Below are 26,420 nucleotides of genomic sequence, written 5' to 3'. Positions count from 1 at the left end.
TAGCGCTCGATTTAACAAGCCCCTGTCTCTGCACTGCCTTATCTGCAGGCAGCAAACATTTAATTTGAATTTGCCTCTTTTTGACATCCATTGGATGTAACAAGTCCTCCACAGTCAAGTGGCAAATCATCTTTTTCATGGCCGATACACAACAGGGCCCCAGGCAATCTATGTGGCTTCCTGATATTTTAGTCATTTTTGGAGCTTGCTTACGTCGCTCATTGTGTTAAATACCCCTCATTTAGAGAAGGTCAGCACGTCTTTGGTGGCAGAAATAGTCCCAGCTGTGTATAGTCAAATATCTGGCAATTCTTATTTCATTCTGTGTTCTTCCACCACAAAAGTGTTACTTTAATGAAAAACGAATGAGGCTTTGATATAGTAATTGGTAGTGACCTTTATCTTTATCCCCAAGGGTTGTTTTACTAATGGACTTGAGAATGTGAAGCTCCCCTAAGAATAGGTTTCAATAAGAGTCATACGAAAGGATATAAATTACATGCTGATAAGGAGCCTCGTATCTCATTTATGAGAATATATCATCTCCACAAATACAAGGCTGTAATCTAGTGGCGTCTGCACTCAGGAACAGAGAAGCTGTTAGAGTTGTTTACAGACTGTATTTCTGTTCATAATACTAAGACAGGCCTGAAAAACCTACTGATTTCAGTGCGTGTTGGTAACAGTCGCATATAGGTGATAAGAATGAACCTAAATAATAGACTCTCTGTATTACCAGGTATACTAATGACATTTTGTAATGAAATGGTGTCCTACTTGGTTTATTTGAGCGGACGGGCTTGAATGAGTTAACTTTTCATATGCATGGAATGATCTGAAACCATTTTCAAGCATTTTCAAGGCATGGTGTCCCTATGGTCTCTTTAAAAGCCATTTTAAACCAATTAGGGTGTGATGTTAGACTCAGAATGCAGTGGGTGATTACATTTGACCTTAAACATAATACAGTATGACTGTCCTCTTTATATGTTGTTGTGTGCATTAATGACATAATTTTCAAAATGGCACACGAACGTGGATGATACATCAAGTAAAATCACAGAAATATGTAGCGCTAATAGTAAAACTTTACAACAAAAGTTCAGTTTTTAACGTTTGTCATCTTGATAATGATGAGCATTGCAATAGGCATTATGAACTAACCATTTTAATAAATAGATCCTACAAAATATTAGTTTCTACATTTATCTAACATGTAACAGTTTGATATTTTAAAATTAATATTTAATTTATAATGAATACACTTATAAACGTATTTATTTAACTGATGGCTAAGATTATTATACGGGGGCTTGTTGAATGCTTGAATCTGATTGGTTCGTGGACGCTCTAAGGTGTGCAATTATTTTCAGGGAAACACACGGCTGTAGTTCCAGGCAGGGCTCGACCGCATTAAATGTCCATATCACTTCGCCAAATAATTTCTGTTATTTCAAAGGTTCTTACAGCTTACAACAACAAAAGAACCAAAACCCACAAACTGACCAAGCAATTAAATATAGTACACAACAAGATAGACACCAATTATTTCCATGTTTTTGCCACAAAATTACGTTTTATGATGTACGGAAAACACATTCCCTTCCAGGAACTCGAGCTGCGTCGAAAACGCCTTCAGCGCGACCGCGCTCTGAATACATGTGTAATCTGTCCAATGGAAGGGCGAGACTTCACAGGCGGGTGACGTAATCGACCAGGAAGCAGAAAAGCACGTGCGGTGGAACCGGCGTCAGCTTTTTGTCATTCAGCAACCGCTACTCTGTGTGTGTGTGTGTGTGTCTGTCAGTCTGTGTTGTGAGTCTTATTTAGTATTGTTTGTCCCTTACAACCACTTGAAATAAGCTCCACAATGTGTGCAAGAAGCACTTGGGCGAGAGCAGATCGCATTACAGGCTGTATGTTCCTCCCTGCAAACCTTATATCACTGCTGGGGATACACCCAGTCCGTGTGTGGTCTGCTTGAGAGCAGAGCACGCAGAGTCAGTTCTCGAGGGAGCTGACTGCCCGTTTTGTGAGCGTTTGTCACTGCGTATGCTTGCTCTCAGAAGGCTCTCTTTGAGAAGTGAGCATTCACTAGCGTTCCTTGCGGTCCTGGTCCCGCTTCTGCCGAAGTAAAAGAAAAAAAGGCGGAGCGGCGGCTGAGCTCGTGGGAATTGCACATGGATCAGGAGGAGGGAATGAAGACGGGCGAGCCCCTATCTTCTTCGTTTCCCATCAGATCCAGCGCCCGCTCTCTGGGATCGGAAGCCCGCCCCGCAGTTCTTCCCTCCAGAGAGAAGGCTCGATGCTCCGACTGTCTTCCTCTGAAGAGGTGGACGTGAAGGACGTCGATGAGCTTTGTAAAGCTACAGTGTTTTCTCAAGCATATTTTGAATGATGACATCATTATATTCGCGCCGTCAGCTCTAAGAAATGGGGCTGATTGTGCTTCTCCCCGCCGTCCGATCTCGCGGTCCCGCCGCTGCTGAGGCACGGCGGCGAGTGAGTGAGATCGCGGGGATCGCAACATGAATCTGGTGGACGGGTTGGAGACGGGTTCGCCCTATCTCCTCCTGCATTCCTCAGATCTAGCACTCTCACTCGGGGCTGGAAACCTGCGGTGTGGTTCTTCCCCCTTTGACTGAGAGCTTGCTGTTACAGCAACGCGTGCATTACGTAATTTTCATTCATATCAGAGTGATGCACCAGGTGGTGCGTGTCTGCACACCATGGCGGTGTTACAGACGTACCAACCCGACGTACCTGCTTAAAGAGCTAGATGAGGGATAGAAGCTCAAATATGCTATTTCTGATGTCCGTAGAATCGCTGGCCTCTGTGGTTGAAAGCCCTATTTGACATGACGGAGACGCCCCGCTTGTGGCTTCTGGCCTGTTCGGCAACGGCGTCAATACCTTCGTCGACAGGTACCAGGAGGCCCGTATACAAGCGGCGGCGTTCCAGCGGTTCCTCCCTCGCTGATCTCTAGCTCTGGGGGCTGCTGGGCGGGAGCAGCCCTCGCCGTGTGCCAGCTCCTCATACAGAGAGGCACAAAACAGAGAGTTGCTACTCGCACACTCCTGAGGCGGGGCCGAGGTGGCAAACACTCTGGGTCAGGGACCTCTAGGACTAAGCCGGATCTGCGGACTGTACTTTAGTCTAAGAGAACCTCAGCCAAGAAGCCCTGACGAGCGTGGACCAGGGCTTACGAGGGCAGGCCCCTCTGGGGTAGAGCGGGTTACACCTCATTATACGGTGTCCGTCTCCCCCCAGTGCCCTCGGGAGACCAGTCTGCCAACCCTGCCAGAGTTCCAGGGCGCAGCTGGCTCCAGCAAGCGCTTCTCTCAGTTACTTCCGCCCCGAAGTGTAGCAGAGCTGAGAAGCTCGCCACCCCTGCGGGGGTCTCTAAATCTCCTGGTTCGGCCGTCTCCTGCCGGTCCTCCGCTTCAGGGCACCAAGCCAGCAGCTCTAGGTACACCAGAGGCCAATCTCGAGAGACTGGTTCCCTCAGTAGACACTTGGCGATGTGGGAGCCCATGCTAAGCGTGTCTCATTGGGTCTGTCCTGAGCAGGCTCTGGTTCTATCAGCCTGGTCTTCCTAGAAATGATGCGGGTCTGAGGACCATCATTTCAATAGGAGGCTTCAGCTGAGGCAGTCCTGATGCTATGGCCCAGGACTTATGAGGGCAGGCCCCTCTGTGGAAGAGCGGGTTACACCGCATTACACGGTGTCTGTCTCTCCTCAGTGCCACTCTCACCCCGCACTTCTACGAAGTGTGTGGATGCTGCTCTGGCTCCCTTGCGACTCCAGGGCATCCGCATACACAACTATATCGACGATTGGTTGATCCTAGCTCAATCAGAGCAAGTGGCGATTCGACATCGAGATGTCGTTCTCGCGCATATGAAAGTGCTGGGGTTGAGACTGAACACCAAGAAAAGTGTGCTGTCTCGAGTACAGAGAACCACTTATCTAGGCGTGGTGTGGGATCCGACCACGATGCAGGCACACATGTCCCCTGCTCGGTATGAGTCGATCCTCACGTCAGTCAAAAGAGTGAGAGAAGGCCAGTCACTCACTGTCAAGCAGTTTCAAAAACTACTGGGTCTGATTGCAGCTGCGTCCAACGTGATATCTTTTGGCTTGCTGTACATGAGAGCCCTACAGGGGTGGCTCAGAACCAAGGGGTTCTCCCCGAGGGGAAACCCACTTCGCATCCAAGGTCACGCGGCGATGCCTATGTGCCTTAGACATGTGGAGACGTTCTTGGTTCTCGTCTCAGGGCCCGGTGCTGGGAGCTCCTGGTCACCGCGTAATGCTAGCGATGGACGCATCCCTCATCGGCTGGGGAGCGGTCATGAGTGGCCACCCTGCCCGCAGTCTGTGGAGTGGTCGCCATCTCACATGGCATATCAACTGCCTGGAGATGCTGGCCGTGCTTTGAGCACTCAAACACTTTCTCCCAGACCTAAGAGATCACCATGTGTTGGTATGCACCGACAACACAGCGGTGATCTCTTACATCAACCACCAGGTAGGTCTGCGTTCGCGCCCCTTGTACAAGCTGGCACACCAGATCCTTGTGATCCGCTGAGAGCCGTCTTCATTCCTGGGTATCTCAATATGGGATCAGACATCCTGTTGAGACAGGGGCCGAGGCCCGGGGAATGGATGCTTCACCCCAAGGTGGTGAAGAAGATATGGAGAGTGTTTGGCCAGGCACAGGTGGACGTCTTTGCGACTCAGGAGACAGCGCAATGTTCTCTCTGGTTCCTCCAGCTCCTATGGGACTGGATACTATGGTACAGACTTGGCCGAGGCTTCGCCTGTACGCCTTTCCCCGATCGCTCTGCTCCCGGGAGTTCTGGCGAGAGTGCGCCGGGACGAGGTCAACCTACTTTTGGTAGCACCGTTCTGGCCGGGCCGAGTTTGGTTCTCGGACCTAATTTCTCTCGTCGACGGCTCTCCGTGGGAAATTCCCGTCAAGAGAGATCTCCTCTCACATGCAGGGGTCTTTCACCCCCGCTCAGAGTTATGGAAGCTGTGGGTGTGGCCTCTGAGGAGGCACAGCTCATAGCTTCCTGTCTCTCAACCGAGGTTGCTGAGACCATCCTCCAATCCAGAGCTCCCTCTATGAGGAAACTGTATGCCCTGAAGTGGAAACTTTTCCCTTCATGGTGCAGAGACCGCCACCTCGACCCAGTTAACTGCCCGATTGGCACAGTGCTGATGTTCCTGCAGGCCCGTTTCTCTGCAGGGGTAACCCACTCCAACCTGAAGGTTTACGTGGCGGCTTTATCGGCCTACCGCCCCCTTCTCTGTGGCCTCTCAGTGGGTAGGCACCCCCTAGTACATGTTTCCTCCAGAGGCTGAGGCCTCCGGCCAGAGGGCTTATGCTATGTGGTGGATTAGGATGCTATTCCATAGCCTCGAGTCCTCTGCTCTCCCCCTTCTTGGGGATCAAGACTCACTTCTCAGAAGTTGGCCTTTGGGACGCAGGCCCGATCACTTTAGCCACTCGTGGCCCTTTTTCTCTCGCCCTCGCTGTGCTCCTGAGGGATACACACAGGGCAGGTACTTGGAAGTCTGGTGGCGTGGGCATCTCGTTCCCCTAGCGTTTTCGACGCAGCTCGAGTTCCTGGAAGGGAACGTCTCAGGTTGCGTATGTAACCCTGGTACCCTGAAGGGAACGAGATACTGCGTCTCTAGGCCATACTTCAAGCATCCCTGCCGGCGGTTGCTTCATTCCTAGAAGCTGACGCCGGTTCCACCGCACGTGCTTTTATGCTTCCTGGTCAATTACGCCACCCGCCCGTGACGTCTCGCCCTTCCATTGGACAGATTATACATGTATTCAGAGCGCGGTCACGCTGAAGGCGTCCCCCTAGCGTTTTTGACGCAGCATCTCGTTCCCTTCAGGGAACCAGAGTTACTCTCTCTCTCATATAACTGCTTTAATATCTGCATTAGCTATCAACAGCTCAAGCCTCCGTTGCTTGGTCAAAAATGACATTTTGGAATTAGCAATGGAGGAGTTGGATGAGATGTGTAAGTAATGAATCCTACATACAAGAGTGTTTTAAGGACAAAAACCTGGCAAATGTCTTGAAATACAACATCTGAACAATATTGTGACTGTAATATAAGCCTTAGTAAGCAGAATAATTAACACAGGTCCATTGAATTATTAGAAAATAATGCACACTAGAAGTAGTGATGCAGCCATGATGCGAAGTGGAGTTACACCCAAATGGTTGTAATTGTTGTATAGTGAGGATAATGTTGTATAATTTTGTCAATCCAGTCCAATCCTTTATTTGATATATATATATATATATATATATATATATATATATATATATATATATATATATATAATCAAATAAAGGATTGGACTGGATTGACAAAATGAGACAAAAAACTATACAGTACATCTATAAGACAGGCTTTTTCTCCAAATAAACTTTGAGTCATTTTCTAGGTAACTTTACAGGAAATAAAAAGTATTGTTGGTCTTGCTTCTAGGAAAATGTCTACTAAATTATACAATTGTGTACAAAGGACACAGTAGAAACATAATCAACATCTTTGGTCTTCGTGAACGTCTATATGAAAAACCATCATTGCATGAACTCAAATAATGTTTCTTGTTATTGAGCAAATGTATTAACAAAATATATGCATTTTCTAGTCCAGGAACTACAGATTTCAGCTGAGAACAGAAACATGTTTAAACCAGACACTTGAGGTTGTGCACGAAATGCACTCTCTCACTGTACCGTAGCTGGCCAAGAACATTTGGACAAAAAGACATGGATTAAACAAAGAAAGTCTGTGACATACTTCTCATTTGGCTCTGAAGTACACAGCGGGAGAAGAATGGCGCTTCTATGGTTGTCTCAAGGACTTACAAGGAAGGCTAGTGGTTGAGTGAAGGAGAGTTCATGAGTCCATGAGAACTGGATGTTCCACTTCTTTTGTGTGTTTAGTGGCATTAGTAGTCCGTCCTTTTCAGTTTTAAATAGAGGACATCATGCTGTGGCCAATCACTGATTTGTAAATGTCAGGTCCGCTGCGCTCAGGTTGTGTTTTAGTATAACAGTCATTCATCCTGATTTTCACTCCAACCATTTATGGTAATGGTAATTTTGTTAAGCACTACCCACAGCTGCCATTCTTACTATTTGCAGTTTGACCAAAGCTTTAGATTTTTTGAGCACTTCAATATTTTTCTGGCAGCCCGGGTATTTAGCTAGTATACAAATCAATTTTGTGAAGGGAATATGGGACGACTCTTGAGCAGCCTTGAGATTTGGCCTGGCCTCCATTTTAGATGCTGGACCGAGATATTAATGCAGTCCCCAGTGTTGTGTTTCCCTTAAAAATGTGTATCTTAAGGCATGTCTGCATTTCTGCTGGGCTCTTCTTATACTAGTAGGTACAGTGCAGTTCATTTGAACATCAAAGCTTTGCATATTGTATTATAAAAACAAAAGATGTGAGTGATTTGATGAAATAGTAATTGAATCACTTGTATGAGGTGCGACTGTGTGGAGAAACATCTGTGAAACAAGTTGGCCATTAAATATGCAATGGCATATTCAAAAATGCCTTTTGTATAAGATGGCAGTGCTTTAAAGAGAATTATCATGGCCTGAAGCGCATTCAAGTGCTGCCATTTAGCATGTGTGAATTTGATTGTAATGATCTACATACTGCTTTTGTCCATATCCAGTGTCGAGGTAAACTAAACCCTGAATAATATCTGCTCCTAAACCACCCGACCTTTAAAGTTAAAGGTAAAGTGTGACCTTTTTAGATGTTAAAATAACTTCTCAACCCCATGTTTGCATGCAAGAAACTTGAGACATTTTTTAAATTTCTCCCAAAAGTGTAAACAAGTTCAAGCATTACTCTGACTTTTTTTGTAACCAGCCTAACCGAGGGGTCAGGTTCTAAAAATCATATATTTTGTCTATAACTGCCATTTAAAAATATAACGTTTTGGACTGAGCCAGAGACTTATTTCTCTCATTCAGATCAGTAAATTGTAGCTTACTATAGGTTTAGTGTTAGTTACTTGAAATTATGCATGATTTATAGTAAAGACATGCAACACATTGATTTATTTAATTATTTTAAACATGAAATTAATGTTTCTGTCAGCTGCTTTTGAATTCTCCCTGTAGCCACTAGTGAAGAGTTTGGGATTGTTTGTTCTTGCAGTGCCATCAGCCAGTCAGCATTATGACTGCACTGTTGACTCTAAAGGCTGATCATAGTCACATAATACAGTAGATGGCAACGAAGTTGCTTTTCTTGTGGTGCTGCAAGAGGCCCAAAAAAGACCCTTTACCATAGTTTTATGTAGTACATATTATTTCTGTAGCATGTTTGTTCTGAAATCCAACTGAACTATCAAACACAACAATGCCTCAAAGTCTTTATGGTGTATGTTGTGACAATGTTGTGCTGAATGAGATTTTAATTAAGGTAAATGGCAGATATTGGCACAGCAGTCTTGCAACTAATCCTTTGGCAATGAGTTTCATTAGGCACAGGTCATTGTATTAATCCCAGAGAAATGGCTGGAAAGTCTTCAGCACACATGAAGTCAGGAAAGGATCGCAGTGTGGGATTGACATTCTTACCTTCTTGTCAGTTGAAAATAAAAACCTGTTAACAATGCTCGGACTGTGAGCTGGAGGCTTGTTTCTGTCATCCTGGTCAGCATATAATTACATAAAAGGAACACCGTGGACCTTTTGAGACACTGACTGCAAATTGTCATTCCTAATGTAATCATTTTTGTAAACCTTTTAAAATTGAATTACGCATTTATAAAGAGCTTTTTTTCTATGATTTTAAAGTTGTGATAAAATGGAGGTAGCGACAGATCGTCCATATTCTGACAGTGGATTGGTAGTTGATTGGATTGTGCGATGTGAGCACTGAACTCGAAAAAGGAGGTACATTAATTATTTACACTACAGCATTTTCAACTAAAACAGAAATCTTTGTATTTTGTACAAGGTATTTAAAAAAAAAAAAAGATATGCTTAAGTTAATTGTTCACAATAAAATCCATAACATGCATTCAGTAAAGAGATAGGAGGAATTTTCATTTCAGACTAAATCATTAAAACTGATGATTATTTTTCATCTCAAAGTTACCGTAAACAGCAAACTTTTTTATTTGTGATTACCTCATTTACCAAAAATGTTTACGGACACAGATAAGCGATTTCAGAACACGGCGATTGGCAAACACAAAACTTGTTTGGTGACGGATATGAGATTGAAGATCTTGCTTGTCAAACACACAGTAAGTCATTCATTAATTAGAAAATGTGTTTGTGCCATCAAATATAGTACATCAGGTGCTGGTGCAACAGTCGCTTGTTGTCCATCATGAAGCTGAATAGAACAGAGAGGAAAATAAGTCCACTCGACACACACAGTTGCAAGGTTTATTAGAGAATCAGGACTATAAAGGTATGCAGGATTCTACTAGTCTCTGAGCAAACCACACAACTAGTCCTTTTCTAAATGTAATACTATAGCCAACCTGGCTGCCATGGTTAGTGATACAGTAATATAATTAAATAAATTGATTTTTAAATGCAAAATCTAGGATATGGATAACTGGGAAGAAGGAAGAAAATTGTTTCAACATAAGTTATTCCTATTACTATGGGTCATATTCATTTTAAATAATAATAATAAAAAATCATTAGGAAGGAAAGCAGCACTTCTGCCTCGGTTAGGGCTGACACTACTATACCATAGATTATATTCTTTAATATCTCTGCGTATATATGCCAGTCAGCGAGAATGAACACCACATGAATTGTACTGCAGCCTGCACTGTAAACGTTTCTCATTTACAGCGAAATTTGGTTCGAAGTGGATGGGTGGCCAAGCCCCTCAAACTCAGACATTTACTGGGCACATACACACACGTCGCTGCATGAAACAAGATACAGCTCCAAGAAAATAAGCCGTAACAAGGAGAGGAGAAGAAATCAAGAGAGGAGGAGGAGGAGAAGGAGTTTTGGGTATCTGTGGTGCAGAGTTAAAAGGAGTCCATGGCCTTGAATTCGCTGAGGGCTTGGACGGGGGAGATGTGTTTTTTCTGCGAGCCTCGTCTGACTCTGGTCTGGCACTCCTCCGGTTTCTCTCTCTTCACCAGGGGTTTCTTCTCCGGGGCCTTCATGCGCCAGGACACCACTGGGGAATTGACCGCCGCTGTGCCGTACACCTTCTGGTACTTGGTGGAAGCCACGTAGGAGGCCTTGACTGTGAGGACCACGGCATTCATCAAGTTCTTGGCCGCCTGGATGAGGGATGTAGCGCTGTCCAGCTAAAGCAGTGGGGAGGAGAACATTCAAGTAAGTGTCTGTTGATAATAACCATCGCTACATTTGGAATGAAATAACAATGCATTGTTTTGGTCATAATGCACAATATTTAAATAAATAAATCGATAAATAAAGCGAGAAACAGTATGCAACAACTGCACAGTTATAAATGAGCTATATATAAACACACACACCAGTAAAAATAAAACAGTAATATTATAATATTAAACATATAATATTTCAATTTAAAATAAGTGTCACATTATCATTCTAATATGCTGATTTGCTGCCAAAGAAACTTATTTTTAATGTTGCAAACAGCTTTTGCTGCAGTTTTTATCAATAGAAAGTAGGGCTGCCACTAACGACTATTTTTATTTTGATTAATCGGTCGACTAATTTTTCGGTTAATCGATTAATCTAAACGATTAATGTCCCGCAAAAAAATAAATAAATCAACAATGTTACTTAAAAATATTTTATTAAACCAAATGAAATCCAAATTTCTATGAAATCCTTTTTTAAAGCAAAGGTGAAGTGCAACGTAGAGTGCAAGAAGCAAGTATCCATCTCATAGTCCAAATCACTGAAATCACAGTTCAGTATTATAGTGTAAGAATGACAACATATCCACGTATTCTAGTCTACTAATAATAAAATTATAATCAAAAAACACTTTCTTTAAAGGAGTATGTACCAGAAATATTATTTGAAAACAGAATTTGGTAAAGATAAAACTGTAAAACTAAATTAATTAAAGGTAAACTAGACAGGCTTTTTGATTAATAAAAAAAAAAGAATTTGGAAATAAAACGGATTTCATAGGGCCCTGTAATTTTTTATTATTTATATATATATATATATATATATATATATATATATATATATATATATATATATATATATATATATATATATATATATATATATATATATATATATATATATATATATAATTTTTTTTTTTTTGCGGTAACAGAAATGGATCTAGATGAACAATAGCTTTTAAAATGACAAAGTTCATATATATATGTGTATATATATGTATGTATATATATATATATAATAGCAATGATGCAATAATAATTAGTTCAAATAAAGTATCAAAAGCTAGAAATCATATGGCTTTATTAAACAAAACTGTTAAAATACATAATGTATTATAAACAAGAGAGTTAATGTAGATTACGCATTACAACAAAGGCTGCCAGGGGCGCCGACGGCCTGATGATTGTTTTTACACATTACTGTTTAATATTGACCAAGCACCATTTAATTCAAACGTACACTTAATCTTTAATATTTGGACATTTTATTTTTTAGGACAGAAATGCTATAGCCGCTGTAATTAAATGAATAAATGGACATCAAACCGTGTAAACTCAGTTTGAGCTTTTATTTTGAAATCGCGATTATCCTGTGTTTGTGTAGCTTTATAAATGATTTACCTCACAAATCTGATGAAATGGCGCACGTTCCCAGATGAACGTTATAATAAACACAAACTCACAACAACATGCAGAGATGGAGTTTGAGACGCTCCACATGTAAATGATAACAGTTTCTGTGGAGCTACTGTGAACGAAGCCACTGTGAGACGCACGTGCTTAACTACACGCATGTAAATAATTAAAGACTGTGTTAGAACTGCATTGCATATAATTATTTAATTAAATCATAGAGGTTGTGAATTCACAATTATGCTTTTTGTATTTGTCTTATATTGGTCACAAGTCTTCACATGATACTTATTCGTAGGTCAGTATTTACGAATGCATAGAAATCAATGAAACACAAGGGTAGTATGTCCGCTCTTTAAAGCATTAGCATGACATTTTAAAAAGACAACATTATTTAGTCAGTCTGGAATCAAACTTCTGAAGTGCATTAAGCAAACATACTTGGTGATTGAATTATAATACGCATGCCCAAAATTGCCTTACCCCTGAAACAATGAGTTCTCCTCCCAGGTTCTGAACCTCAGCCTTGACCTTGCTGCAGATGTTGAGCTGGTGGCAATAGAGGGCGATTCTCTGGAGGTACGCCAATAAGTCCTGCTTACAGGCTGAGTCTGGGCACTAAAAGAGATGAGAACACATAGTCTTTACTTACAACCTTTACATAGTCACTGTGTAGAGCAAATATGAGGTGAGCAGGGTGAAGCGATGACGACTGAAGATGAAATTAGCTCCATCTTGAAGATGACTCAGGGGTTTGTCATCATCACATATTGGCTAAGTAGACTCATTCGTACATCTGCTATTATCAAAACTGTTTATTTTGGTAAAAGGAGCACTGTACACAAATATAAAGCACAACATTAAACAAGCAAATCAAAATGGAAAGCACTTCTCATCCCTGAGGGTTTGAGGAAACATTTTATAATGGACAATAGCCCATATTACAGTAAATTAAATGTCCTTAATTTCCTTTAAATGTTTTGAAGCCGGTAGGGAGAGATGCATCAACTGCTTTTTTGATGTCATGACACAGCGATTGCTTATCTCATAAATATTAATAAGGCCATGATTACGTTGCAGTGTAACCTTCCTGCAGTCACAAACTACTTAATATTCATAAGTCAGGACTTCGGCATTATAGAATTGGTAATGTGTACAGACTTTGCACTGAGATCAGACCAGACTATTTGCAAGCACACAAATCCTAAATTTGTTAGCATATGCCCATCCTACAGATATACAGTGGTGTGAAAAAGTGTTGGCCCCCTTCCTGATTTTTTTTTTTTTTGCATGTTTGTCACACTTTAATGTTTCAGATTGAAATATTAATAAAATTTAAATATTAATCAAAGATAACACAAGTAAACACAACATGCAGTTTTTAAATGAAGGTTTTTTTTATTATGAAGGGAAAACAAAATCCAAACCCACATGGCCCTGTGTGAAAAAGTGCTTGCCCCCTAAACCTAATAACTGGTTGGGCCACCCTTAGCAGCAACAACTGCAATCAAGCGTTTGCGATAACTTGCAATGAGTCTGTTACAGCGCTGTGAAGGAATTTTGGCCCACTCATCTTGGCAGAATTGTTGTAATTCAGCCACATTGGAGGTTTCGAGCATAAACCGCCTGTTTAAGGTCATGCCACGGCATCTCAATAGGATTCAGGTCAGGACTTTGACTAGGCCACTCCAAAGTCTTCATTTTTTTCTTCAGCCATTCAGAGGTGGATTTGCTGGTGTGTTTTGGATCATTGTCCTGCTGCAGAACCCAAGTTCGCTTCAGCTTGAGGTCACAAACAGATGGCCGGACATTGTCCTTCAGGATTGTTTGGTAGACAGCTGAATTCATGGTTCCATTTATCATAGCAAGTCTTCCAGGTCCTGAAGCAGCAAAACAGCCCCAGACCATCACACTACCACCACCATATTTTACTGTTGGTATGATGTTCTTTTTCTGAAATGCTGTGTTACTTTTACACCAGATGTAATGGGACACACACCTTCCAAAATGTTAAACTTTTGTCTCATCAGTCCACAGAGTATTTTCCCAAAATCTTGGGGATCATCAAGATGTTTTCTGGCAAAACTGAGACGAGCCTGTGTTCTTTTTGCTCAGCAGCGGTTTTCATCTTGGAACTCTGCCATGCAGGTCATTTTTGCCCAGTCTCTTTCTTATGGTGGGGTCATGAACACTGACCTTAACTGAGGCAAGTGAGGCCTGCAGTTCTTTAGATGTTGTTGTGGGGTCTTTTGTGACCTCTTGGATGAGTCGTCGCTGCGCTCTTGGGGTAATTTTGGTCGGCCGGCCACTCCTGGGAAGGTTCACCACTGTTCCATGTTTTCGTCATTTGTGGATAATGGCTCTCACTGTGGTTCGCTGGAGTCCCAAAGCTTTAGAAATGGCTTTATAACCTTTTCCACACTGATAGATCTTAATTACTTTCTTTCTCATTTGTTCCTGAATTTCTTTGGATCTCAACATGATGTGTAGCTTTTGAGGATCTTTTGGTCTACTTCATTTTGTCAGGCAGGTCCTATTTAAGTGATTTCTTGATTGCGAACAGGTGTGGCAGTAATCAGGCCTGGGTGTGGCTAGAGAAACTGAACTTATGTTTTAGCTGGGGGGAGGGGGGCAAACACTTTTTCACACAGGGCCATGTGGGTTTGGATTTTGTTTTCCCTTCAAAAAAAACCCTTCATTTAAAAACTGCATGTTGTTTACTTGTGTTATCTTTGATTAATATTTAAATTAGTTTGATGATCTGAAACATTAAAGTGTGACAAACATGCAATAAAATAAAAAATCAGGAAGGGGGCCAACACTTTTTCACACCACTGTATATATCTAGACACTGGATATGATGCATTTACCATGTCAAAACTGTAATGTGAAGAATGTAATATCAAATTAATTTGTCAATAAGAAAATGCTTTTCTACATATGTTCATTCTGTGTAAGAACGACCCCTGTGCCATTTCTGGCTCCCATTCGAAGCCATAGATGAACACTTTCCATTTAACGTTAACACTTTTTTTTTTTTTTTTTTTTTTTTTTTTACAGAAAGCACCTTGCATGCCAAGACAAGATTACCGTTTTGACACACTTCTAACAAAGCGGTTAACTCAGTGACTTTGCATAAAGTAATAAGTCCTGTCAGCAGTTGTTAAAAAGTTGGCTACAATTTTTTTCTCCCTTAGCGTCACATGAACTCTGAGTGAAAAAGACTGATGAGACACATTTAATAACTGTTGAAGCTGCTTTATCTTTGACACGGCTGAGCAGCTGTAACGTCCTTAGCGTTTAGCGATTGAGTGTCTCTCTTCAGGAGGCAACCTCTCGCTGTGCTGGAGGATGGCAAGGGGGAAATGGAGAAATATAGAACCCTCTCTTCTCGCCTCCAGGGCCCAGCAGCTTTAGGTCTGCCGTGTCAAGTGCAGGAGTTACAGAAGCTGCAAGGAGTGTGTTTCTGGGGGGGGGCTGACTGCTGTCATGACCACACACACCCACAGCAGTCCTCTTCGGCAGTGGCTTTGCAACCCAACAAAATTGCTTTAAAACAAAAGGTTCTTAAAATATTGTTTTAAATATGTTAATATCAGCTGAACTGCTGTAGTCATGTTCACATTTTCTTTCCAGTTACGGCCATATTAATCTGTCGTTTTGTGGAACGTAAACAAATTAGGCAGATAATTTCATTGAAATACATACAGTTGTATGTATGTGAAGCATTACGTTCTTCCTTTTAAAGTCTAATTTAATTGTTATATGACTAGTTGCAATTAGCATTGTTTTTGACAACCACAGATGTACAATATTCCACCATTTTACATTTAACTTATTGTGCACCAAAACATTCAAAGCTTTATATACAGTAAATGAAGCATAACCTATGATGACTTTTTTGTTTCTGAATTGTTTTGTCTTTTCCAGCACTGAGGAGCATCTCGATTATTGAGCACCCGGTTCTGTTTTACACCGCCCACTCAGAGATTCTTTCTGAAATTAACACAGTCCCTTGATGAGTCCTGAGAACCCCAGATGGCCATTAGATGTAAATACTCTATTACTGGGAAAAAGGTTCGATAAGGAACAAGTCAAGCCACCTGTTCAGACTACCCAACAAACACAACATGTGGCAGTAAAGAGGATGGATTGCTGCTATGGGCAGAACACAATGGCCTGAAGGGAAGCAAGGGGTGTACTGTTTCGTAAAGTAGGAACTGTCTGGCCATCTCCGATGTGCTTGTACACTCGGATTACACTTTGATCAGCAGTGTGTTCAGGTTCCCCCTTCATCTAAGGGAAAAGAAATACGGCAAGAAAACAACAAAAACAACATGAGGCCTGGCCAGTGGTGACACAGCAGGTTTCAGGCTTCTTGTATCTTTTGAACAGTCTCCCGGTGTTGAGGACAACAAAAGGGTCATTCCTGTGGCGTAGTACCAAAAAACAGATGTAAAATCCTTTTATAATTGTAATGATTTGTTTTTCTGTGCTTTGTTTTTCCCACCAAAAATGTCATTCAGGAAGTGATATTAGGGAAAATAGGTATACTTTTTTTTTTTTTGTATGGCAAGAGTGAGTAATTAGTTGTATAATACTGTAGTATAGAGCGCTACAGTGATGACGCAGTTTTGTAGGCCAACCTGGAAGTTAGCATCAACCTGATTCCCAATAGGATTTTTCCAATCTTTGCACTCCCATTTAGCAACTTATTAGAAATTGGCTTCAGCACAATGGATCCAGAAGTATTGAAATGCTAACACATCTCTGGGTTTTGGCCTACACAAATACGTAATTCATGCAACTCTCTATTGGAGTAGCAGTTAATTAAGGAGGTGGAGTCAGGTGATTTATTGAGCCGTCAGCACTGTAGCAGGAGTAGCAGGCCTTATTGTGTAAAGACCAAGCTTCTCTAAAGATCTCCAACTCTACCTGTGTTACTCCACCGAGCACAGACAACATGCAGCATGCTAGTCTAAATCTCCTTTTATGCTCTCTCTTCATACTTTCTTGTTCTTGTCATGCGCTCTTACTATTTCCCCATTGTATACCAAAGATAGAAGTCTAAACCTGTCTGCGCACAAAACAGTTGCACCCCTGGCTACCTGTGATCTCTTGGTAGTCCCTCACTATGGCCTGTCAGTTGGACAGCAACAAAGATGACTTCATACCTGCCTTTACCAGTCAGTCAGAACTCAACATTTTGCTTTTGACTAAACCAAAAACAACTCTGTACCTCCTTCAGCCCTCACTAAGTTTGTTTTCTCACCCAAATGGGCAGGGTGGTAGACAGTTTGGCTCGCCAAATTCACATCCAAGCCTCTGCAGATGATCTGGAACACAAATTATTTCAAAGTCTACCCCTATATGGTTACTTAATAATGAGCAAATAAAACTGTCTTGGAGAAAAAAAAGTGCACACTATTTTATGAGAACATGAAAGTGCACTACATACAGCACTAGTAATGAACAAAGACTGTGGATGATATAGTAGCTACCATCAACACGTGCATACTGATGCACTCATAGGCACATCCTTAGCCTTTCTTTTCTTTACAAGGAGCATAGTTCATTAACCGTTAAAAAGTGTCAGTCAGCAGGTTCTGAAGATGCTGCTCATCTAATAATAAATTCAACAGGAGCTCATTACGTTAAAGGCAACCCGGGACTTTGATCTCACATCATCACAGAGATGAATAGAGGAGGACAAACGGGGAGAAAAATGGGTATTCTGACCTGGTCAGCCACGGCACGGGCGAGCTTGTCCATTCTGGATCCAGCCTCTGCGATTTTCTTTGCGGCGTTGATCACATCAGAGGAATTCTTCAGAGGGCCTTTGCCTCTGCAGTAACACAAAAACCCAGATTGCTACTCTATTAGTGGATTCCTCAAAACGGGCAAAATGCAAGCTGCACAGAAAGCAAGCAATCCCCCAACATATGCTAGTAAATCCCCAATCAGAAGAAACTAAAGAAACATAAGCAGCTACATTCTCAGAAAAAAATGGGGCGTAACACTTTCAAAAAATACACCTTTGTACCTAATTTACTGCTAAATGATGTGTATTAGTACCCCTTCAAGTTGATACTAGAGCCTTCTGCTTCATATTATGTGTCTGATGTTTCCAGCATTGTTATTGTTGACGTGGATGGATGTACCTGGTGAAGTCAGTCATCTCCATCATGATCATGCACATCTGCTTGGCCAGCACGATGATGTCGTTTCCGTTGTCGTCCCACTTGGCGACCTCTGCATCCAGCTTGCTCTTTTCCTGCCTGAAACTCTCCACCTGTTCGGCAATCTTGGCCTTCTCTTCCTGAGGCAACTGAGCCATGATAGCCTATTGGGGGGTAGTGGTATGACACAAGTTAAAGATCAGTTAGACATGTCACAATATTTTTTTTTTGCTACACATGCCCTTGTTTCTGGTTAAAAGTTTGAAAAGAAAGTACCCTCCATTTAGGCTGACTTTGTTTAACCCCACTGAAATGCCTCTGTATAAGGTTTTGAAACTTAACACTTAATCATAAGACCTTCTGGAACCCCATGACATCTTATGCTCATAAAGAGAAAATCCATCCTCTTTTCTTTCCCCCTCTCCTTGTCAAGGAATAAATTCTCACTCCGTAGCGATTCTGAGCCAGTCCAAAAGGGCATTAATCTCTTTCCAAGGTCACAAGCACCGTTAAGGCGCAGTATTATTTGTGAGATAAATGTATAATTACCTCACTTCTTACACCAGTCAATGAATTATGCATTTGTTCAACATTGTCCAAGCGGACAGACCGGACCAAAGCAGGGGACTGTGGATGCCATTAAGTGCGTGATTACTGAAGAAGATGGGTTTCACAAAAGTATGTGCCGTACAAGTTGGAATTTGTAGTTTGACAAGTCAGAGATGTTCAGTTTTGCCTGAATTTAGTGGAGATACGCTGTCATAGCCAAAGGATGTCATAACATAAGAGCTAATTAAGAGCCAGCTGCTCATTTAAGATTTGTAGCTTTTTGCTTGTTTATTTAACAAGCAATTACACACTAAAAAGAAAAGAAGTCCTCGGAGAAAATGTGATTAAAAGATGAAAATGATTTCTTTTTCAGATAGCATGCACTCCCGGGCATTTAAAATGGAGGGCTGATGCAATGGTGGCTTGTCCGAAAAAAATACAAGGATAAGCATTTTTTTGCTGCATAAATGTATCCTTCACATTTATGTATCCTTTATATCATACATAACTGTGCGATGGCATCTGAAAAGTGGTTGAAGCGATTATATATGCTAAACAAATGCTTGTTCCGTTATGATTAAAGCTCATTTAAAGTTCATTTTAGAAATTTAACATTGTCTCTTTTTTGCTCAGAAGTGATTACCGCACTGTTCTACCCCCTGTGCATCCAATCAGAAACATAACCATCCCAAAAGCCAATCAGCTCTTTGCACACTTTGAAGCAGCCAATCAGCATTAATGAGCTGCTACATGTTTAATCCCAACTCCACTGGTCCTAAAAAATGGATGTGATGGTAAATAGAAGGTAAATAGAAGGGAGAGAGCCTATTTCTTCCTCTTGCCTTGTTCAGAATTCACTTATCCCAAATCTCTCTGGCTCCTAACCGATAACAAGAGAGGGTGCAGGCAGTTTAATGCTCCAACAAATCCCTCCCCATACGCACCGGTGACGATTCATTCAACACACTCATATTGTGTGCTGAACGTCTGCATGTGTACATGTGTGCGCACTTCTGGATTAGTAATCCTTCAGAAAAGCTTTTTAATTTTTCTCATTTGAAATAAAGTGGCCTAGATACCGGAGTTCAATTTTATGGCTGACCTATCAGCACTGTTATCCTACCATGGAGCTAAGAGATAGAGCAGTGTCTCTATGCATCTGTCATAAAGTGCGAGTCAGTGAACAAATGGTTGCTCTTATGAGAACTCAAAATCCATAAAACTTAAAGTCACAGACTATATCGATATAACAGTGACACGCATATTTGATTTGCAAAAACACATTCACTCAATGTAACATTCAACATCCACGCACAAGATGCCATTTGAACTCCACTGAACCGAGTTTACTACTGAGCAGAATGTTTTTCCACGGTCATTTTTAGTCACTTTGTTGCTGTTCTCAAGAAATGACCCTGTTTTTCTTCTCCGCAGCAGCATTTCTTTTAGCCCAGTCTTCTATTTCTATACAAATGATCATTTCCTCTCATTCATGGAAGATAATTTCTTCTCAAGAGTAATTGGTATCAAACAGGGTTATGGTGTGTATTTGAGTGTGAAAGTCAGCGGTACTCCACAGCTACATACTGATATCCTTGTAATGTCTCATAAGCAGCCCACTGTGCACTATTCACACATACACTAATGTGGATTAAGCCTCGAACCCCAGTGAGCTTTGCTGTCAAACGCCGGCTGACACAGGAACACTAAGGGGGACACTGCCAGAAATCTCATTTGCAGTCATATTTTAACTACTACAGTTTACGAAACTAGGACCAAAATTATTCTTGTATGAAGAATTTTCTACTAGAAATGGGAGCATGCTCCCCTGCTATGTTAAATATTGAAGCTTACATGTATAGGCTTTGTTTCAAAACCTACATTCCAAAATGGAAATTTATGGTGACCGAATATTCTACATAGGCAGCAACTTAATTGTGATCAATTTGATGTGCAATATAGACTCGAATACCAATTTATTTATACAAAATGGTTGCTAAGCTAAAAAGTCAGATTAAAAATGCTTAAGTCAGGTTAAATTTTGTATTAGGCTTCTTTTCTACCTTGCTGTATTGAAGGAATAAAAATAACATTTATCGTCCTTTGTCCACCATCTTGGATGTGTATTATAGGATATCCGCTTTCTTATTGAACATACACCTTTGTACCTAAAGGGTCCATACTGGTCCCTTAAAAGTACATATTAGTACCTATGTCCTTACATAGAAAGTTCAAGAGGTTCCAATAAAACCTGACAGTTACAATCTATGCAGAGAGTTTTTATTTAACTGGGACCAAGCATGTTGCTATATGGAGGACTTGAACATAAACGTCTGCTCCCCTGCTATGTTAATATATATATATAAAAAAAATAAAAATAGAGCTGTTAGATGCCATGTGACAGAACTGTTGTAAAGTGTAATCATCACAGGATGTGTATTTTATACTCTGTAACTGCATTGTTGAGCATTGAGCGGAGAAAATATAAAAAAAACATTCACACAATCATTTGCAGCAGAGGCTAAATAATGTTTCATTGTCGAAAACGTGAGAGACACATTGTTGTGTGCATGCACTTGAGTGACTGGCCCTCTTGTTATTCTAAGACTAGATGTAATTTTACAGCAGACACGCTCAGTGGAGAGATAAGTGTTTTCTATTGTGAGAGTAAACCTGCTGGAAATGACAGCAGGAACAGGAGATGTTGTTCATGTGTCACGTAGGAGTCACTCACCCTTGCGCTCTGTCCAGCAATCAGTTGGTCATCTTCTGTCTGGACGCTGGTGCGGCTACGGGCGTCATAGTCTTCTTGCTCAAAGTCAGAGTCATCTTCCAACTCTTCTGGAGTCTGACCAAAAAAGAAAAAAGACCATTCTTGTCACCACATCATACCTTTGTGGTGTTTTCTTGAAAAATAAATACTTGATCAAATAAAAAGTGTATTTTTCTTATTGTATGTTGGAAAAGAGCAATCAGTAGGTTATTTAATCACATTTTTCAAAACTGGTCTGGAGAGACATTAACTTGTGGGTCAACAACATTTTTGCCTTGTTTAAACTTTACATCTATATTTTAAATGTACTCTACTAGAGTGCTGATGTCCTTTGTCCTAGTGCTCCAGAATGCTGGCAATTTAGGACACAACATTCGACAGACGTCACGAGCAGCTATGCGTTGCTAAACAATGGGGGGGGGGGGGGGCGAAGGACCACTGATCCAACATTAAGACATGTCAACCATTAAACCAGTCAAATCTCAATAAATAATTCATTCGTCCCACAGTTTGAGTTACAAGTGACTTGCATCATTGTTCTTCAATTCCCTTTTGGCGTTCTTGTGAGTAATATAAAAAGAAGTTCCCTCTTAAAGTGGGATCAAACAATATGTGAAGGGGGAAAGGGCTCTAGGTTTTTCGGGGTTTAGATGTGATCTGTTTCTTGTATTCTGCCTACCAGTAGTTTCAACATTGGTCCCAATAACTGACTAATGAGCAAATTGAAGACAAAGAAAAGACAGTGTATCTTGACAGCCGCCACTGTTTCAGCCACTCTGAGCAGCACTGGCACTAACTATCGATTGAGATGTACTATTGATTCAATCAGCTAAGTATTTTATCGCAAACTGGCAAAGTATTCTTTCTTATGTGTTTTAATGATGATCCCAGTGGATAGAGATTTCACGTAGACATGAAAATAGGAGAGTATATTTGGATGCAAACCCATCTTGGTTTGATTAGCAGGATACAATTCTTGACAAATAACTGGTATTTTCATTTCACTTCAACTCCAGGAGCTGTATTATTTTCAAACCTTAAAAGCAGCCACCAGCACATGGCGACTGCAGTGGTTTTTATATATTGTGATTCATTTTTGGGGTGGGGGGTGGTTCAGAGAATCAATATACAAGTAAAACTAAGCAGAATCTCTATTTACAATTATCACTCTGTACCAAACCATCTCCAAGCTCAGCTTGACGTTATTTACTGATAACACACTGTTCAATATTTCTTGAGGTTCCCATGGAGGAAGTATGCATCTCAGAAAATGTCCTTTTGCAACAAAAAGACAAGTGTTTGTAAGTCATATTGAACCAGAAACATTCACAGTCTTGGTAAATAGTACTTTAATAATACTAATAGATAATACTTTCATAATTTGCTTTAGCTTTATTGCAGTAACAATATAAAAGCCAAATCGTTACTTTTGGATAATTTCACACACTTCTTTTTTTACAGAGTATAAATGGTTCTTTATATAGGATAATCATATGATCTCTCAGTTGAGAACTCTGGCTCTGTATGACAAGGTCATAACCCACAACAATATTTTCAAATGAAATGTGCTCAGTGGGCTCTTTTGTTATTTATCACACAACCCACTGGGGCAATAAGCACAGTAAAAGCCCCACATGTGAATAGCAATGACCTCGTGTGGATTTCTAACTTGCACAATACTCACTCTTATCATAAGGACTGCTTTCCTGATGTCACGCACTCCATCGTAAACGAGGCGAGAGGCGTCAATGAACTCGTTCTCTTCGAATGACTGTGGAGGGCTGGTGCTAAGAGCCTCGATGGCGACCTCAACCTGCTCTGCAAAGCGTGGCATCACTAGTGAAAAAGAAGGATGTAGAGGATCGAGTTGAGCGAGAGGCTGAGCGAAAGCGAAAACAGAAAGACAGTTACACAGAAAAAAAAACATTTTCAAAAAAAGGATTACATACATCCCTCAAAAGCCAGCCTTCCCCTCAGGTGCCAAACATATCAGAGTAAAGACATGGTGAGAGGTGAAAAAAATGGAGAATATGTGATCTTAAGAAGCTAAGTGTCGAAATTCAGGCAGGCACATCTATTTCTGCCGTCTCCTCCCTGTCAGTCAGGCCCGAGGACATCAGCAGGAGAGGAAGACGAGAAAATGTCGTGAATATGTGGAAGGGGCACCCTACGCTTGCCAATTAACCACTTCACCTTGCTGGGAACACATGACCATCAGTGAGCCAAGGCATTGCAACTCTATAAAAGGCCACAGTGATACCACATCACCCCAAGCGGGCAGATAAAACATAAAAAAATCTCATCGTCTACCCTCCTTCAATTCACCCTCTGTCTTGTTCCTCAGTAATGGGCACTAAATGCTGGCTGCAGTAAGGAATTGTTTGACGAAGACAAGAGCCGAGTACGAACAATGTTGACAGACATTGATTGAGTGCAGCTAGAGAGCTGGGAAAGGCTTACTAATGTGACATTACTTTGATCTGTTTTTATGATGAGCCGTATTTCAGCGTTTACACTGAACAAATGTGTTTGGACCACTTACCCATGGTGTAACCATTTTGACAAAATACTTATGGCTAATGCTGCATTGTGACAGTGAATGAAGACTTTTAAGTAAATTTAATTTCTGTGAAATGTCAATATAAAATGTTAATAGTATTTTAGATGGCTCTGACTACCTTATTATGAATCCTAAGCTTTAAACCTTGACGACTCAAGAGTAAATAATAGAGTTAATGATTTTATGTCTCCAGTTGGATTGTACTAAGCAAGTACGTTCCTTTGTGCTCCACAGCTCGCAGATTCACACTCAACTTTTGGACCTGACACTGAATGACCTGCCTGCATACTCGGCAAGGAAGGGGGTAATATCCAAGGTGAAGGAAAAATCTTGCGTATCCATGGCAATTTCACTGGTGGAGAGAGACCGTATTGTGATCTAACCCTGACATCAAGTCACGCTCATATCAATGCCCCGGACCACTTGGTGGATGATGAAAAAATGATGGGCACAGTAAAAAGCCTTGTATTAAACCCTTGAGCAAGCTCCAAAGCGATGCTCTTAAAATATTCAACAAATGTATCAAAGAGGGGAAGGTCTCTAGATCTTTAAAAGCCAGGAACTAGGATATTATGACCCAAGATGCACTTCTCCGTGGGGAAGGTGGGTCTTATGAGGACACTCCTGTGACAGGAAAATTCTAGAGTGTTGTCTTCAGCCATCTAATCAAATCAAAGCCCAGAGAGCCATTCACAATAATAGCAGATGCAGATCACCAGAAAAAGACCGGTCTCGTAATTTTTCATGATGGTTTTGAGGCATTCGTCTTGAGTTTGACTTTAAAAGGACAGCCATTTTGCCTTCTTAAATGGACAAGTTCAGATCTGAATTTCAAATGAACACATAATAAATACAAAATTATGCAAAACATTCAAAAAGGTGCAGTAAAGGCTCTTTATTTGATTTGCTTTCTTCTTTCTAACCCCATCTTGCTTTAACATATTTAATTCATTTTAATCCTCTTATTGGAGAGGCGTAAAATGAGCTTTGGGGGATTTTGCTGCGACTTTTAAATATAAATATTTAAATGTTCTTCAAGCCATTAATGAGTAAAGTTGCTGGTAGTGAGGAGCAAATTTAACTCAGACCAGTGAGAACTGATGAAAGGAGCTAATAAAAACCATGTTGGAAGAGATTATTTTCTTAAAGTGTTTAACTCCAGATAAAGCAAGCAGTCAGATCTGTTCTATGAGCCTTCAAATGGTGTTTTTGCAAAAGCATCTTGAGATATTGCGCAATGTTGAGGTGAATTACAAAACAAAATAATCAAACTGGCTTTTTCTGTTTGAGAGGCTGAGGTCAGACCAGCCTAATGGGCTCAAAACTAAATACTTGAAAACGCAATGAGACATTCCTAATGCTAATAGGTCTTACAAAACACTCCAAGTAATTTGAAATGAAGAACAAATTCCTTCGACAACAGTGAGGTCACTTGCACTTTGGTTTCATTTACATTTTGGTCCTTAGGCTGTAGAATTAGTTAGCACTGCCCTTTCTTCAGGATCTGCATTTCTTTCTTCCGTTTTCTTTTTCAAAAACAAACTCATTCTAGTAGGCAGGCACTGACTAATTCTATTATCCTTGTTGTTTTTGCATGTGCTGCCTCCTCCGTCTCACCGTGCAGACTCCTGGGTCGTGACATGCTGAGAAAAAAGATTTCATGGGGTCATTTGGCTGTATGAAATCATTGCTGTTTTTGGTACCTGAGCAAACTTGGCCTTCAACCTGTCAGTGAAACACTATATTTGCCATAAAAATCATGTGTGAGTCTGTGTGTGTGTTAGACAGAGGGCAGTGATTAGGTGGCCATATTTCATCTCTGCATGGTCATCCTTTGGCATGAGCCCTACTCACTCTGCCATACTCCATGACAGTATTGCTACTGCTGCCTTCTACTTAGCACTATTACATCATCCATATTTCTCATTTTTAATCTACTGGGGGCCTGAGCATAACCTTAATGATAGGGTAATTTTTCCCGCATGAAGATTACTTTGGATCGGGAAGAGGGTGGAAAGGATAAAGAGAGAGGGCAAAGTCATCACAGCTTTGCTATTACACTATTGATTTTCAAGCTCAAGGACATGATTCGAGATTCGTGAGCACTGTGTGCTGAAGGTCCTTTAGCGGTGTATCTTTACAGCGTCAGACCAGCTGGACTTTTGTTATATTTACACAAAAAAAAAAAAAAGTTTTAATATGTTCTAATTAGGCTAAACGATAAGGAACTAAACCAAATAGTTGAAGAAATTGATAGGAACCTGTCAGACACTTTTGAGGAAATGGAACTGCTAGTTTTTACTAACTTTTAAAAGTGATAGCCTGACCTTGTGTTGCGAGGGATTGAAATTAAGAAAAAAAAAAACAACAACGATAAAACATGACATAAAACTATAGACCAGTACCTGCTGATTTACTCCAGTTGCCCACTGGAACATTACACCTGTGCATTTTCTCCATTATTCAACCGATAAAGCCACTTAGTTGAGTGGCAAACATCTTAACTAAATCGAAAACATGTTCAGATGCTATTCACTTC

At 41.0% G+C, this 26,420-nt stretch overlaps 1 protein-coding gene across 1 annotated transcript in view; it reads right to left on the bottom strand.

The window, feature by feature from the left end:
- Positions 1-9,455: 9,455 nt before the first annotated feature.
- Positions 9,456-26,420, bottom strand: part of LOC306872021 (catenin alpha-2) — a 471,996-nt gene continuing 455,031 nt past the window's right edge. The window contains exons 13-18 of the mRNA XM_079420336.1: positions 23,006-23,157; positions 21,283-21,396; positions 17,982-18,163; positions 17,560-17,665; positions 12,304-12,438; positions 9,456-10,362 (exon numbers count right to left, since the gene is read on the bottom strand). Of these exons, the coding sequence (XP_079276462.1) occupies positions 10,075-10,362; positions 12,304-12,438; positions 17,560-17,665; positions 17,982-18,163; positions 21,283-21,396; positions 23,006-23,157 (977 nt within the window). The 3' untranslated portion in view covers positions 9,456-10,074. The remainder of the gene's footprint in view (positions 10,363-12,303; positions 12,439-17,559; positions 17,666-17,981; positions 18,164-21,282; positions 21,397-23,005; positions 23,158-26,420) is intronic.

The sequence above is a fragment of the Barbus barbus genome (genome assembly GCF_936440315.1).
Source record: "Barbus barbus genome assembly, chromosome: 7".
NCBI classification, from domain to species: domain Eukaryota; kingdom Metazoa; phylum Chordata; class Actinopteri; order Cypriniformes; family Cyprinidae; genus Barbus; species Barbus barbus.
Note: the sequence above shows the minus strand (reverse complement) of the source record. Positions and strands in the feature narration are given on the sequence as shown.